Consider the following 16,452-nt stretch of genomic DNA (forward strand, 5'->3'; position numbering starts at 1 on the left):
TCCATTGTTGTTCTCCCCAATGAAATGTTAAGCGAATAGGCCAGTTATTAAAGGGAGTGTTGGGTGTTTCCTGGGTGGGAGGGGAACCATTGGAGGTCTAATAAGGGCCAAGCCCACCTACCTTGGCCCATCTAAGGCCTCTCTCCATCCCAAAGATGCCCCCTGCCACCTCCTGAGCCTGGAGTCCCAACAGGCCTTTACAAATGTCCTCCCAGGTCATAGGCCTGATTCCCACCCTATCGGGCCAAATATCGTTCTCACTTGCCTTTTGAAGAACTCCAAGGTTTTCCAGACCACTGAATGACTTGCTTCTTTGCCCAGATGCATAGCATGATTCTGAAAAGAGCTGCCATTTTATCCCGCCCAGAAAATGGCAGCTGCATTGGGGTTGCTGCCCCACGCCTTGGGGACAAACAACTTCATTTTGCTGCCCTAACAAAGTCTGCCCCTTGCTTCAAAAAGCTTCTGAATGCTTCATTCTGCTGCCTCAGAAAGATCTTCGCAGCATTGTAGAAGTTGTATGCGGGGAGGGACAAAATGGTGGCTGCTCTGTGGCCTCAAGAAAACTGCTTTGTTTTGCTGCCTTAACAGGGTTGATCTCTCTAAGGCAGAAAATGAAGCAGTTTGTCTGTTGGCTGCTCTTTTGTCCCTACTCACAAGGGCAGGACAAAATGGCAACTGCATTTGGATTATTGCCAGGTGACCTGGAAATACATGGCCTGTCCTCCTTCCACAATGTGCATTCCTAGAGCTTCACCAGTTAAGTGTGGTGCATAATGGACATTTGGGAAGGAGGCCCAAGTGCTGCATGGGAGGAGAGAGGCAGGGGTTACTGCAGTGACCCTGTCGTGGGTGATAAGGGTATAAGGCTGTAGGGCTGCTACTGCTCTCATAGCTTTGAAATGGGCTCATATGTAGCTTAGGTGAGACCCATTTCCTCAAAACCTCTTACCCTGAAGTTCAAAGGTAATTTAGAAGTTAGGAATCATTCCATCTATTTTGTTTCATCTGCCTCATTCAACTTTCTTCCCCCTCCCAAATTACTTGTCCCTCCTCCCTTATTCCAAAAGGCCCTCAGATTTGCTAAGCTAGGGCTTCCACCAAACCGGAGGCTTGTCCAGATAATTTCATTGTTTAGAAGGCCATTTTTAATTCTCCTTTCACCAATGATTGTATTTTGGGTTTTTAGGATATTACTACTTTTTGTTTTGCCTATTGTTGGTGCATCACCTGGAGTCATCTTCAGTGAGATGGATAGCTATATAAATTTGATTACTTATTTATTTATTTCATAATAATGCCCTAATATTTGAGAAGACTCTAGGTAATTTGTAACTTGATCAGTAGAGAATCCCAACCGAATAAAAGAAGCATTTGTAGACAAAAATCGAGTTGGGACATCATTATAACATTCTATTTTAAAGCAATTGATCTCTTACAACTTGTATAATGTGCTAGGATCATCCTTATTTGTAAATGAGTTCTCTCTTTCTTTCAGGGAACGACAGGAAGTCCCAAAGGAGCAACACTTTCTCACAGTAATATCTTGAATAATGCAAATTTTATTGGTATAAGACTGGGAGTAAATAAGCTGGTAAGTCTTATCTGCTTGCTGTACTCTTTATGTATAGAATGGAAACTCTTCAAATGCTATCAATTTGAAAATTGGTAGCCTAGCTGTTTTTCAAAGAATTTTAGAAGACTTAATCTTCTTACACACCACCAATGTGAATTTTTAATAAGATATTCTATCCTGTAAATCAGAGTATCATTGATTTCATTGAGCCCACATCAGGGTTGTGTTTGACCTCAGGGGGGCCAGGATGGGCATGGCCAGCTTGATGTCACTTGTGTCTGGGTCGCCTGTGGCCTGAGTGCTCTATCAGCAAAAACAGAGCTTGGGGGGAGCTGCGCGCAGCACTCCATTTTTGACTGGAATGGCCTCCTGCAACCCTCTGCCAGTAAAAACGGACCCCACCACCACCACCAAGCTTTGTTTTTTCTGATAGAGGGCTGCAAGAAACTGTTGTGGCCAAAAACATACATCATATATCAGAAGATGTTTCCAGGTTGGCCCCGTGGGCCATATATAAGCACTCCATGGGCCGGAACTGGCCGGTGGCCCTTGAGTTTGATACCCCTGCTGTAAATGTTTCTGTCTTTTCAATTATAGGGAACTTTTAACATGGAAATTCCCATTTTAAAATGAAACTAATATTCTGTAGAAGACTAGGAACTGAAGAAGTCCAGCCTTGCCTTCCCTACTTCAGTCACTATCCCATTCGTAACCCTCCAACTCTCTCTCCGTAAATCTCCAGTAGGGATTCTTCTTGCTTATGGAGTAAAAGATTATAAATATGATGAAGGCTTATATTGGAAGATGACTCACTTGTATCTTGTTTGTTATGACCCTAGGATGCTCGATGCTGTACCCCCGTTCCTCTCTACCACTGCCTAGGATCTGTGGGAGGCTGTATGGTGATGGCTGTGCATGGTGTCTCCCTTATTTTCCCAAGTCTCAGCTTCAATTCCAAAGCCACTCTGACAGCTCTCGAACATGAAAAGTAAGAATCTGGCTGAAGCTATATTCTGGAAAGAATATTAATATTACAGTTATTTGTATTATTATTATTTTTTATTTATTTATTTTGTCCAATACATAATACACATTGAAGAGAAAGATGTAATAATATAAGTAAAAAAAAGAATAGAAGAAAAGATATAAAAGTATAGGTGAACATATTTGAAAGGAAGAAAAGATAAATGAGATAAGGAGAGACAATTGGACAGGGGACAGAAGGCACACTGGTGCACTTATGCACGCCCATTACTGACCTCTAAGGAACCTGGAGAGGTCAATCGTGGATAGTCTTAGGGAAAAATGTTTGGGGTTAGGGGTTGACACTACTGAGTCAGGTAATGAGTTCCACGCTTCGACAATTTGGTTGCTAAAGTCATATTTTTTACAGTCAAGTTTGGAGCGGTTAATATTAAGTTTGAATTTGTTGCCTGCTCTTGTGTTGTTGCGATTGAAGCTGAAGTAGTCATTGACAGGTAGAACGTTGCAGCATATGATCTTGTGGGCAATACTTAGATCGTGTTTTAGGCGACGTAGTTCTAAGCTTTCTAGACCTAGGATTGATAGTCTGCTTTCATAGGGTATTCTGTTTCGAGTGGAGGAGTGAAGGGTTCTTCTGGTGAAGTATCTTTGAACATTTTCAAGGGTGTTGATGTCCGAGATGTGGTATGGGTTCCAGACAGATGAACTGTATTCAAGGATGGGTCTGTCAAAAGTTTTGTAGGCTCTGGTGAGTAGCGTGAGATTGGCAGAGCAGAAGCAGCGTAGGATCAGGTTAACAACTCTAGAAGCCTTTTTGGCGATATTGTTGCAGTGGGCTTTGGCACTTAGATCATTTGATATTAGTATTCCAAGATCTTTAATTGAGTGGGGGTTGGCTGTGAGATTTTGTTTATTCAGTTTATATATGAGGTTCGGATTCTTTTTGCTGACGTGGAGGGTAGAACATTTGCTGGTTGATATTTGAAGTTGCCATGTGCTAGACCAATGTGAGAAAAAGTCGAGGTCTTTTTGGAGAGTAGATGTGTTGTCCGTGGTGTTGAAAAGTTTTACATCGTCGGCAAAAAGAACACAGTTGCTTGTGATATGATCACATAGGTCGTTGATATAGAGAATAAATAGAGTAGGTCCTAGTACGCTGCCTTGGGGAACGCCACTTTTAACTGGGACAGGGGTGGAAATGGCGCTTCCAATTTTGACAACTTGTTGCCTGTTTGACAGGAATGCAGTAATCCAGCTGTGGAGGAATCCATAGATGCCATAGGATTTGAGTTTTAGGAGTACAGTGATCCCTCCATTATCGCGAGGGTTCCGTTCCAGGACCCCTCGCGATAATCGATTTTTCGCGATGTAGGGTTCCGGAAGAAAAAACACCATCTGCGCATGCGCGCCCTTTTTTTTCATGGCCGCGCATGCACAGATGGTGGGGTTTGCGTGTGGGCGGCGGGGAAGACCCAGGGAAGGTTCCTTCGGCCGCCCAGCAGCTGATCTGCTCGGTAGCGCAGCAGCAGCGAGGAGCCGAAGATCGGGGTTTCCCAGCCGCCCACGCAAAGGGGAAACCCCAATCTTCAGCTCCTCGCTGCTGCTGCGCTACCGAGCAGATCAGCTGCTGGGCGGCCGAAGGAACCTTCCCTGGGTCTTCCCCGCCGCCTCGGCTCCTCGCTGATGCCTGCCCGCCGTTTGCCGCTCGCCCGTTCACCCGCTGTTTGCCGCTCGCCCGTTCACCCGCCCGCCCGCCGCTCGAGAGCAAGAGGAAGGAAGAGAGTGACGTCATCGTGGGAAAAATCGCAATATAGCGTTTCGCGAAGATCGAGATCGCGAACATCGAGGGATCACTGTAGTTGGTCAAGGACCATTGAATCGAAGGCTTTGCAAAAGTCAATATAAATTGCATCAATGGATTTTCCTTGATCTAGGTGGGTAGTCCATATGTTTTTGCAGTGAAGTAGTTGAAGGTTGCAGGATAATTTCTTTCTGAATCCAAATTGTTTGTTAGAGAGTAGGTTATTAGATTCTAAGTAAAGGGTGATTGATTGATTTATAATTGATTCCATGACTTTACATGAGATGCAGCATAGCGAAATTGGTGTGTAGTTGTCAACGAGAGAAAGGTCTCCTTTTTTGAAGATAGGAATGACTACTGCTTTTGACCATAGCTTGGGGAGTGTGCTGGTCCTGAAGGAATTTTGAAAGATGGTGCTTAGTGGTTCGGCTAAAGCTGAAGAAAGTTTTTTTTAGGAAGTATGCGCAAAGACCATCTGGTCCGACTGATAGAGAAGGTTTAAGGTCTTGGATTGCTTTTTCAACATGGTCTATAGTGAAGTCTACTTGGGTTAGGTCGTTGAGAGAGTTTGAGGTGCAATTTGTGAAGACGGGGGATGAACCGTTACTGTTAACGAAGACAGAGCCATTCTTTGTTGTTGAGTCCAACGAGAGGTGGAATAGATCTAGAATCTTTGAGTTTGTTGTTGACAAAGTTGTAGAAGGCTCGGTTAGATTTGGTGCGAAGGAGATTTTCTTCTTGTTTGCTGTGGTAGTTGAGACATTCTGCTTTTATTTCTTGGCAAATGCTTTTGTAGCATCTTTTGAAGTTGGTTACTTGGCCTTTTTTATTTTTATGCCAGAGAGATCTTTTTTTGGTTTGTGGTTTCCTTATTGAGACAGGTAAGTTATTCTTTGTTTTTCTTCTGGTTGAAGTTAGTGGTACTTGTAGTCTGATAAGTCTTTTAACTTGTAGTAAGAATGTGTTGTAGAAATCATCAATAGTGTTGCAGCTAGAAAGTATAGTTTGCTAGTCAAGTATTGAGAGATTGGCATCTATGAGTTCGTAGTTGGCTTTCCTAAAATTGTACTTAGATGGCACATTATACAGGTGAAAGTTATCCGGGTGTAGATTGAGATTGAAGTTATTCATACTATGATCACTGTTGGAAAAAGGTTCTTTTACATGCAGACCATAGATTGCGCTTTTGCTATTACAGAATATGAGGTCAAGACAGCTGTTAAGTCTAGTATTGTTTAATACTAATTGGTCAAGTCCCAGGCTGGTGACGGCATTGTATAAGGTAGTGTGAATTGGTTCCGTGCTGCATTCATTTAAGGTCTAGTTAATGTGAGGTAGGTTGAGGTCACCAAGGAAGATAATGGGGTAAGGGCAGGAGGTTGCGCATGTTAGCAGTGAGGTTAATTTGGTTGCATGAGTGATGTCGGAGTCAGGAGCTCTGTAGCATAGTAGGAAGCGAAGTGTGGTATTGAGGGAAAGATCACATATAATGGTTTCTGGGAGGATAACATCATGTGCAACTTGGATGTTTTTTAGATTGAGTGATTTTTTGTAGAATATGGCTACACTGCCTCCTCTGCGGGATTCACGGTCAGACCGAAGGACAAGGTAGTTACTTGATGTGATGATGGAGTCAGGATAGGAATTATTTAGCCATGTTTCACAGACAAAGATCAAATCAAATAAGTTGGTGTAAAGAAGGAGGAGGAATTCAGACAACTTGTTAATTATACTTCTTGCATTGATTAGTTTACATTTCAGATTGAGTTTGGGTTCTGGGTTAAAGTTGGGCTGAGTTGAGTTGAATTTAAATTGGAATGGATTGAGGTTGGATTGAACTGAGGAAGTAAGGGGTGCACTTTCCTATTCTTGGTTGGAAGTACTAGGGATGACAATTTGTTGATGAGGGGTGGTGGGTTGGGAAGTGTGGGATGGTTGAGGAGGGATGGGATTTTTGAAGAGAGGGTTATAGGTCTTGGTTTTGATGCATTCATTGCGGTAGTCTACATATAGGTTGGTTTCACCAAGCTCAAGACGTCTCTTGAGTTCGGCCCGTAGTTCACGAGAGCAGATGTGTTGAAGTAGAGTTAGATCTGGTATGGATCTGAGTTTGTTGTAGTTGTCATTATTTCTGGAGATGGAGTTCATGGTTTTGATGAACAGTTGTTTGGCAGTTTCATTTTTGCAGACTATCCTACAGAAACGAGGGGCCTTTGATCCATCGCTGTACTTAAGTGCAGGGCCGTTTCTAGTAACCTCTAGGATGTCATCAGGGGCAAAGGTTTGTGGATGTAGACGGCATATGATGTTGCGTATATTTGTTAAATCAGATTCCCCATTTTCCTCAAGGCCAAAAAGGATGGCCTTCTGTCGCTTTTGTTTGCGCTCCATGACATCTTTTACAAGAGTGGGGATGTCAGTAGTTGAGCTTGCAGGTAAAGATTGTAAGGGTTTAGTAACTAGTTAGTGCTAATTATAGTTACCCTTAGTGTTACATACAGAAGTACAGTGATCCCTCGATTATCGTGAGAGTTCCGTTCCAAGACCCCTCGCGATAATCGATTTTTCGCGATGTAGGGTTGCGGAAGTAAAAACATCATCTGCGCATGCGCACCCTTTTTCCATGGCCGCGCATGCGCAGATGGTGGCGTTTGCGTGGGCGGCGGGGAAGACCCAGGGAAGGTTTCTTCGGCCGCCCAGCAGCTGATCTGCTCGGCAGCGCAGCAGCAGCGAGGAGCCGAAGATCAGGGTTTCCCTGCCGCCCACGCAAAGGGGAAACCCCGATCTTCGGCTCCTCGCTGCTGCCGCGCAGATCAGCTGCTGGGCGGCCGAAGAAACCTTCCCTGGGTCTTCCCCGCCGCCCACGCAAAGGGGAAACCCCGATCTTCGGCTCCTCGCTGCTGCCGCGCAGATCAGCTGCTGGGCGGCCGAAGAAACCTTCCCTGGGTCTTCCCCGCCGCCCACGCAAAGGGGAAACCCCGATCTTCGGCTCCTCGCTGATGCCCACCCGCCGCCCGCCCGCCGCTCGCCGCCCGCCCGCCCGCCGCCCGCCGCTCGAGAGCAAGAGGGGGAGAGATAGAGAAAGAGAGAGAAGGAAAGAAAGAGATGAGAGAGGGAGGAAGAGAGTGTGAGAGAGGAAAAAGCAAGATAGAGAAAGAGAGAGAGAAATAAAGATGAGAAAGGTAGGAAGAGAGTGACGTCATCGGGTGGGAAAAATTGCGATATAGCGTTTCGCGAAGACCGAGATCGCGAAAATCGAGGGATCACTGTATGTAGAAATATTTGCATGATGGCCGCTGATTGGCTAATTATGTGGCGGGAGTTTTAAACTCCCTGGCTGGCTGTCTCCAGGCAAGCCCTTAAAAGCAGCTTCCCTGCAGCCTGCCGGCATTCCATATTAACTACAGCTAGGAGAAAAATAAAGTGCTGAACTGTTGCTGTGACTTGCCTCCTCATTTATGTGTGAATCTAACACTTAATTTAGAGTAGACCTTTGCTATGCCTTTCCCCCACCCTGTCCCCACTTTCGCACCCTTTTTTCTTTTTCTGAGACAGAACTGGAATGTCTCGATCTCTTTCTTGTGTGGACCAAGCATATAACATGTGCAGGTAGTTTTTGGATACCTCTTTCCATCTTCCCTTTATTCCCTGAAATATGAATATTGATTTGAAATATTGATTTGATCTTGGAGGCCTAAGGAATAATCACTTAAATATGAGCCAGCAGTGTGCTGCAGGTTCTAAAAAAGCCAATGTAGTCTTAGGCTGCATTAACAGTGGGATAGAATCAAGTGTTAGTACTGCTTTATAAGGCCTTGGTATGACCGCACTTGGAATATTGCATCCAGTTTTAGAATAGGATGAAGCTAGAAGGGACCTTGGAGGTCATCTAGTACAGCACCCCGCTCAAGCAGGAGACCCTATAACAATTTAGACAAGTGGCTGTCCAGTCTCTTCTTAAAAACCTCCACAACTTCTGGAGGCAAACTATTCCACTGGTCAATTGTTTTGGTTGCCACAATATGAAAAAGGTGCAGAGATTCTAGAAAGAATGCAGATAAGAGTGACAAAGATGATTAGGGAATTGGAGGCTAAAACATGTGAAGAACGGTTGCAGGAATTGGGTATGTCTAGTCTAATGAAAAGAAGGACTAGAGGTGACATGATAGCAGCGTTCCAATATCTCAGGGGTTGCCACAAAAAAAGAGGGAGTCAACCTATTCTCCAAAGGACCAGAAGCCAAAACAAGAAGCAATGGAATGGAAACTAATCAAGGAAGGAAACAAGTTAGAAATAAGGAGAATTTTTTTGACTGTGAGACCAATGGAACAGCTTGCCTTCTAAGATTGAGGGAGCTCCATCACTGGAGGCTTTTTAAAAAGATATTAGACAGCCACTTGTCTGGAATAGTATAGTAACCCTGCAGAGGGTTGGACTCTGTTACTCCCTTCTGTTCCAAAACTCATGCCAATTACACGATGCCAGTTTTTAAAATTAAAATGTAGGATTTGAGATGCATGCCTCATTTTCCTTTTAATGGGAAAACAGTTTCCTATAACTACATAGGAAGGACACTTAGCCCTGTAGCAAAGTCTGATTGGAAAGATAAGTTGTGTTGATTTCACCAGCCTGTGATTCTTTGGGTTTTTCTTTGCAGATGCACCCATGTGAGTGGCACTCCAACAATGTTCATAGATATGTTAGGCCAGCCTGATTTTGACAGCTATGATCTCTCAAGCCTTCAAGGTGGTGAGTAAAGGAACCCAAATATTGCAAAGCAAATAATTAATGCCTTTTCATTCATTAATAACTTACATTTAAAGAAATGTATTTGCATATTGCACAGCCTTTGCTTAAACTCCTCAGACATGCATATTGCTAAATTCCTATATGTGCAGGCATTGTATGAGCTAAACTCTCGCTTGTCAGCCTTTGCTACTACTGAAAGAAATACATCTTTGCTATTACTGAAAGAAATGTGATTTGGCTTAATACGCATCTTATTGACTGCATTTTTCCAGCAACATTTCCTAAACTGGACTTTTACACATGAATATCTGAGCCTGACCAGAAATAAACTCTCAGGTAGAGGTGCATAAGTCATTCCCAGATCAAAGCATTCTGGGTTTCTGTTCTTGTCTGGAACAGTTCAAGTATAATAATGGGTCATTCCGACCCATCCAGAAGCATTTTAGTCTCCATCTTAAATCTTAAAACTGATCATTCCAATTAGAAACCAAATATCAAAACATTGTTGCTGGAATGTAGAAAAATTGGAACACACCCATATTCTAGGGGTTCTTAAAAGCCCAAATACCAGATAGACATGCTATTTCTTCAGGTCCACATGCAATATCACACATTGGAATATTCTAGTTTATGGGTGAAATTTTATGACTGGATAGAAAATGAATATCTATAGAAATCAAATTAGAATAAAAGAAAAGGAAATGGAGAATAAATGGTGGTAGAACCAGGTGACAAAACTAGATTTTGAGGAGGCATCATATACCTAAAATAAAGAATTATATGAAATGAGTACAGAAAAAATAATGATTTTAGAAGAGACACCAAAGTTTAAAGATGTACAGGAATATATTATCAGTCTGTTAAATATAAGATGAAAGAGGATTAGGATCACTCAGGGAATGGTTAAGAGGGAGAAAGAGGAAGTAGGAAGGGAAGGGAGAAGAGAAAGAGTGAGGGACGTAGGAAGAGGGAGGGAAAGAGTAAGAAGGTAGATGGAGGAGATAAAGATAGTGGGAGTGGAATGTAAACAAAAGGTGGACAACAGACTGGTAAATAACAGCACAGAATAAGTGCAAAATAGGATATTATTTTATGATCATCTAGATAAAAATGTATACATTGTATTCGCTTCCTTCAGTCTTGAAAGACCATGGTATCATGCTCTGGATTCCCCAGAGCATGAAGCCTGGGTAAGTATATATGGAAACTGTGGGGAAAAAATAAAGAAAAACTTTAGAAAAAGAAAAATTCAGCCAATCAGATGAACAGGTATGCGAGTTGGACTCAACAATGCAGCCTTAGGGAGCCCAAGTGGCATTTTCCATGGAAGATTTACCTTGTTTTGTTTCTGTGTTACAGTAATCCCTGGCTATTTCGGGGTTCATCTTTTGCAGATTCGCTACTTCACAGGTTTTCAAAGGGGGCTTAAATCCATTAAATCCATTGAAAATTTTAAATCCATTAGAAATTCATAAAATTCTTCTACAGCACTACTGTACTCTATTAAAGAAACTGGTAGGATATCACCTATAGTTCCAGCTGAGAAACATTATAGAATGACTTTTTAATGCAAAGGGTGGGTTTTAAAATATCTTTCCTCTACTTCACGGAAATTCATTTTTCACGGATGGTCTTGGAACGCACCCCCGTGAAAAACGAGGGATCACTGTACTTTATTTTGTTATTTCTGTTAGTGAAACAGCAAGGAGCAACACATTGGTTTAAGGAACTGTATTTATTTTTGTATTCACCAGTGTGTGGCAGTATATGCTAGGCATTTGTTGCACCTACAGTATATTCTCTATCCCTAGAAATTAAAGTGCATGGAAGCATCTCAAAGCAAATTTTTGCAAAAACAAATCTTATTTGGGAGTCTTAACTAGTTTCCCCTTCAAATAAGTTGAGTCTGCCTACTTTGTATGTGTAATCCGGCTCTAATTCCAACTCCAATGGGAAATACTATATTAGGGATACTGTGGAAACTATAAAGAATGTTTGTATTTTTAAAATCTGCAGTAATCTTGGAAGATTCCTTGAAGAAGTTTCTACTTTTTTCCCGTCCTTCCAGGGGCTATTGGAGGTTCATCTGTGCCTCCCGAAGTCATGAAGAACATTATTAAAAAAATGAATATGCGGGAGATATGCGTGAGTCACTTTTTATTCTTGTGTAGTTTCCTTCTGTATATATTGTAGATAAGCACAGGGTGTTGAGCTTGACCTCACAAAAAGCATTGCACTTTGCTGCATGTCAAGATAAAGAGATAACACGGTTTGCTTTGACAAGGTCACATTCCCTGCCTCTAGGGATAACTGCAAAAGCCAGAAGAAACTTCCTCATTTGTGCTCATACAGTATATGCAGAGAACCATCTATGGCAGTGATGGCGAACCTATGGTACGGGTGCCACAGGTAGCACGCGGAGCCATATCTGCTGGCACACAAGCCATTGCCCTACCTTAGCTCAAATGTGCACGTTTGTGCCGGCCAGCTGATTTTTGGCTCACACAGAAGCTCTGGAAGGGCATTTTTGGCTTCCAGGGAAGCCTTTGGAGCCTGGAGAGGGTGAAACACGAGCCTACTGGGCCCACAAGAAGTTGGGAAACAGGCCATTTCCGGCCTCCAGAAGGACTCTGGGAGGTGGGGGAAGCTATTTTGTTCTCCCCAAGCATTGAATTATGTGTGTGGGCACTCGCCCATGTGCGATAGCATGCGCATATGTTCTTTTGGCACCCGAGGGGAAAAAGGTTCGCCATCACTGATCTATGACCTAGAGGTGGAGCTCTTGCCTCACAATCAGGAGGTTGTGAGTTCAATCCTAGGTAGAGGCAGATGTAGGGTCTCCTGCAGGGCAGCGGGTTGGACTAGATGACCTGCAAGGTCCCATCCAACTCTATTTAAAGAACTTGAAGTTTTGGAAGTTGAGGCAGATGGCTTCTTTGGTTTGTTCTTGGCAGCCAAGCGGGGGCAGTATTGCTTCATAAAGCATTTTGGGAAGAAGGAAAATATTTGGCTGGTGCTTTCATTGAAGCAAAGCATCCTTTTAAAAAACCTACACAACTCTCCCACCAACATTACTATCTTTCTGCATAAGTGTTTTTCATTAGCTTTTTCAACTCCTATTAAATACAATCAACAGTACAACTAAACAAGGAACAGAAGATGTAGCAGGATTCTAGAGGAAAGAAGCCATCTGTGTAAATAGCTACAGGGGCCTAGGTGGGCAAGCCCCAAGAGAAAGATTCATTTGCATTAAAACATCTTGAACCTCTGGACTGATTTTAAGCTTAGTTTGAGCACTATGAGTTTGCTCCCACTTTCTCCAAAATCCATGGTCCAAACTAAGGCCAGGAATGCACATAATTTGGTAAGTGCTGATCACAACCCCAATCAAGTTGCTTCCTTTGGATTTTACACTTCCACTCTCATAGAAGTTTTTTAGAATCTGTGGGCTTATGGGATAGCACAGGGCTGCTTTTGGAAAAAGCCCTCTAATTTCTCTCTCTGTTTCTCTTCTTGGCAAGAAAGAGTTGCTCCTACTTTCTCTATAAGGGCTAGAAAGCCCATTTCTACTATTGTATTGAAAGTAGAGGGACCAAGCCTTGATAAAATAGTGGGAAGTGGTGAGATGTTGCCTTTCTCGGGGCAATTGTATAAGGAAGAAAGGGGACTCTGCTAGGATCCTTGGTTAAACTGGTGTGTAATCAGAATGTATCTTTTCTTGCTTGTACACATTAAGCCTTCCCTCTTTAACACTAAGGGTATGGATTGCAGTATAATGTATACATATTTTTCTCCTCTCAGATGAACAATGAGACTCTTTGAACTAGACTAGGGGTCATCAAACTTGGCAACTTTAAGACTTGTGGACTTAAGCGTAGAGAATTCCAGTTGAAGTGCAAAAGGCTTAAAGTTGCCAAGTTTGAAGACCTCTGGACCAGACAATCATTATAAACTCTAAATTTCAGTTATCTGACAACCAGATATTTTTCTGTGTCTACTAAATATGAGAGACAAATATAAAGAGAGATTTTGCTTCATAATATTTATACTTCTCTACAAGAATAATTTTATACAATTGGGAAGTGCTATAAATACGGGGATCATCGGGAATACAGTACAGTATAGTATTTTTTTATTGTCAGAATTAGCAGATAATTTTTCTTTACACTGCATGAAAACTTGATCACTTTGTCTTTGCAGCAAAAGCTTTATACAGAAATTGTACATAAGAAAATATATAATTTGCTTTCTACATAGGAATGAGGGGATAAAATCCCCTTGGGTGTCATTTACAATTAAACTGAAATGATATTATTGTAAAATGCATGATGATAAATCACAGTCACCTTGCCAACTATAACAATATTTCTGAGATAAATAGTCAAGGTATCATTTTCTAATGTGGCATGTCTCTGCTCTCTTCCATTCTTTAAAGGAAAAGACTTCTCTGCATCAGCCTGTTAAGATACCCTTTATAAATGGGCTGAAAATCTTATGTGGATACAGAAAGGGTGCTGGCTAATATATCTGATTTTACATTGGGCCAGTTACTGTAGCTAACTAAAGAATACAGGAAGAGTGAGTGAAGGTCAAGTTGTCTTGAAAGGCTGCTATATCATTTGTGATTGTTAAAGAAGTCTTATTCCCAAGTTGTTGTTTTTTTTTAATTTGGGAGTGGGGATTGGTTTTCTCTGTATAATGGAATTAAATTGAAATTAAATCTAATTCCATTTAATCAATCTTTCTCATCATAAGAATGAGTAGTAGTACAAACCTAATGTATTTATTTATTTATTTATTTATTATTTATTTATTTTGTCCAATACATAATACACATTTAAGAGAAAGATATGTAATAATATAAGTAAAGAACAGAAGAAAAGATATAAAAGTATAGGTGAACATATTTGAAAAGAAGAAAAGATAAATGAGATAAGGAGAGACAATTAGACAGGGGACGGAAGGCACACTGGTGCACTTATGCACGCCCCTTACTGACCTCTAAGGAACCTGCAGAGGTCAATCGTGGATAGTCTAAGGGAAAAATGTTGGGGGTTAGGGGTTGACACTACTGAGTCAGGTAATGAGTTCCACACTTCGACAACTCGGTTGCTGAAGTCATATTTTTTACAGTCAAGTTTGGAGCGGTTAATATTAAGTTTGAATCTGTTGTGTGCTCTTGTGTTGTTGCGATTGAAGCTGAAGTAGTCATTGACAGGTAGAACGTTGCAGCATATGATCTGGTGAGCAATACTTAGATCGTGTTTTAGGCGACGTAGTTCTAAGCTTTCTAGACATAGGATTGATAGTCTGCTTTCGTAGGGTATTCTGTTTCGAGTGGAGGAGTGGAGGGCTCTTCTGGTAAAGTATCTTTGGACATTTTCAAGGGTGTTGATGTCCGAGATGTGGTATGGATTCCAGACAGATGATTCCATTTTTAGGTTTTTCTTTCCATAAGATACCCTGATTCTCTTTTATTCAGTTCAATTCTTCTATTGTAAATCTCCAACTCCCTCTTTTCTTATGACTAGATCACTTTACAAAATACAGAGCCATCATTTAACTTCCTCAAGTGAAGAAATACTCTATTCAATTATTTGACCTTAGGAATAATACAGCATAAGTTACTTAAGTATATCAGGACAAAACCTCCTCATATGTCTATTTTTAGTTCTTGTAACATGGTCGATGGATTTGAAATACAAGTCTAATTTTGTTAGCCATTGAGTAACGTATAACTACTTTGCTATATACACAGCAAATCTGAACATGTAAGGCAATACCTAGCATTATTTATTAAAATGCATTTATTTTTATTTTCCCTATCAGTTTTTTTTAATAATTTGAAGATTCAGGATTGTCCTAGGACTGTTCTCTTAATTTGCTTCCAATCAAATGGCTCCCAGTAGAAATCCTTTGTACTGCTGCTCTATACATTTAAAGCTTGGGTTTCAAAAATATAGAAAGTCTTAATGAAAAAACACAGAAGGGTCACAAATGGAAGACAACAATAAGATAATGAAGCCATTTCTTAGATTAACTAACAATTAGATAATTCATCTGTTATCCAAATAATTAGAAGCACTGTAGATCAGTTTCTAGAAATGAAGTGAGCTGTGAAACTGATCATTGCTAAGATCAGAGTCACTATCTTCATGGTTTCAGGCAAATCCTGTTTAAAATTGGTTTGTGGGAAGTGAAAAAGCTATGCTTTTAAAGTCTGTGTTTTAGCTTCTAAATTGAGACTTCCGTAATATTCTTCTTTTCTCATCCTTTCATCCTCAATACAATGCCTGCTTTCCTGAGCTCAGAGACCTAAATTTTAAATTATATTTTCCCCGTAGTATAAGATGCTTCTGCAAATAACTTATACACTGCCATCTGGCTCCTATTTATCTCATTTAGCATACACTCATTGCTTTTTCAATGTTGACAATCTCTAGAAATGAACTAAACTAAACTAATGCCATTTTTTCAATTAGAATACTGACATGCTCTAACATATAAGGAGACCTTTTTAATTCTTTCTGTTCATTTCTTGGTTGTTGGAAAGCAAATCCTGGAGATCAAGTTGCTGACTGAATGACAGCAAGGAAGATGGCTATATTTTATGGGCAAGATCTCATTTGGTTTGTTGTAGCTCTGCCATGCATAGATGTATGTTTCTAAAAAGTATCATTTAAAATAATATTTATAATATGGGGGGGCGGGGAGACTGTATGGTAGATTCCACCTGAAATTTGCCTGTTGCAAGATATAAATATGTTTGAGCTTTACTGTTTCTGATGGAAGGGAGTTTTTTAGGATGAAGGATTTGGAAGGCATCAGTACTTTTCTGGTTGGTTGGTTGGTTAGTTGATTGAAGTGAAGAGTTACTTGGAGTTACTTTTCTGGATCCTGTTCATTGGAAAAAGAGACCTTCTAAGCAAGAGAAATAACAATGATGATAGTTTAGCACCTTCAGTGATTCAAGGAAGTTCACATCCTTTATCTAATCTTTAACCTTTCTAAATAATGCGAGGAAATAATTCATAAATACTGTAGATGAAGAAAAAATGAGGCTGAAGAAAGTTCCTTATTTCATGATGGGAAGTTTTGCCTTCAACCTTTCACTGATTATGGTATTCTATGCTCACAACTCCTATACAAGTAAAAAATACATTGGCATTCTAAACAGGGCGAGGTATTGAAATGGTTTGTGAGAATGTTTTTGAGAGATAGGAGAAAGAGGAGAAGGAGGAGGAAGAGATTAAGTAACCATCAAATAAGAGACAGCTTAGCCCACAGAAGAAATGGGGCAGGGGAAATATCTCAGAAGGGACCCTCCCTGGTTTCCTGGACT

At 41.1% G+C, this 16,452-nt stretch overlaps 1 protein-coding gene across 1 annotated transcript in view; it reads left to right on the plus strand.

Annotated features, from left to right (window-relative positions):
• The window catches only part of ACSF2 (acyl-CoA synthetase family member 2), a 92,233-nt gene that overhangs the window by 35,833 nt on the left and 39,948 nt on the right, over window positions 1–16,452 (plus strand). The window contains exons 7-10 of the mRNA XM_070739989.1: window positions 1,499–1,594; window positions 2,416–2,564; window positions 9,019–9,110; window positions 11,179–11,255. Of these exons, the coding sequence (XP_070596090.1) occupies window positions 1,499–1,594; window positions 2,416–2,564; window positions 9,019–9,110; window positions 11,179–11,255 (414 nt within the window). The remainder of the gene's footprint in view (window positions 1–1,498; window positions 1,595–2,415; window positions 2,565–9,018; window positions 9,111–11,178; window positions 11,256–16,452) is intronic.

The sequence above is a fragment of the Erythrolamprus reginae genome, chromosome 2, assembly GCF_031021105.1.
Source record: "Erythrolamprus reginae isolate rEryReg1 chromosome 2, rEryReg1.hap1, whole genome shotgun sequence".
Classification (NCBI taxonomy): Eukaryota; Metazoa; Chordata; class Lepidosauria; order Squamata; family Dipsadidae; genus Erythrolamprus; species Erythrolamprus reginae.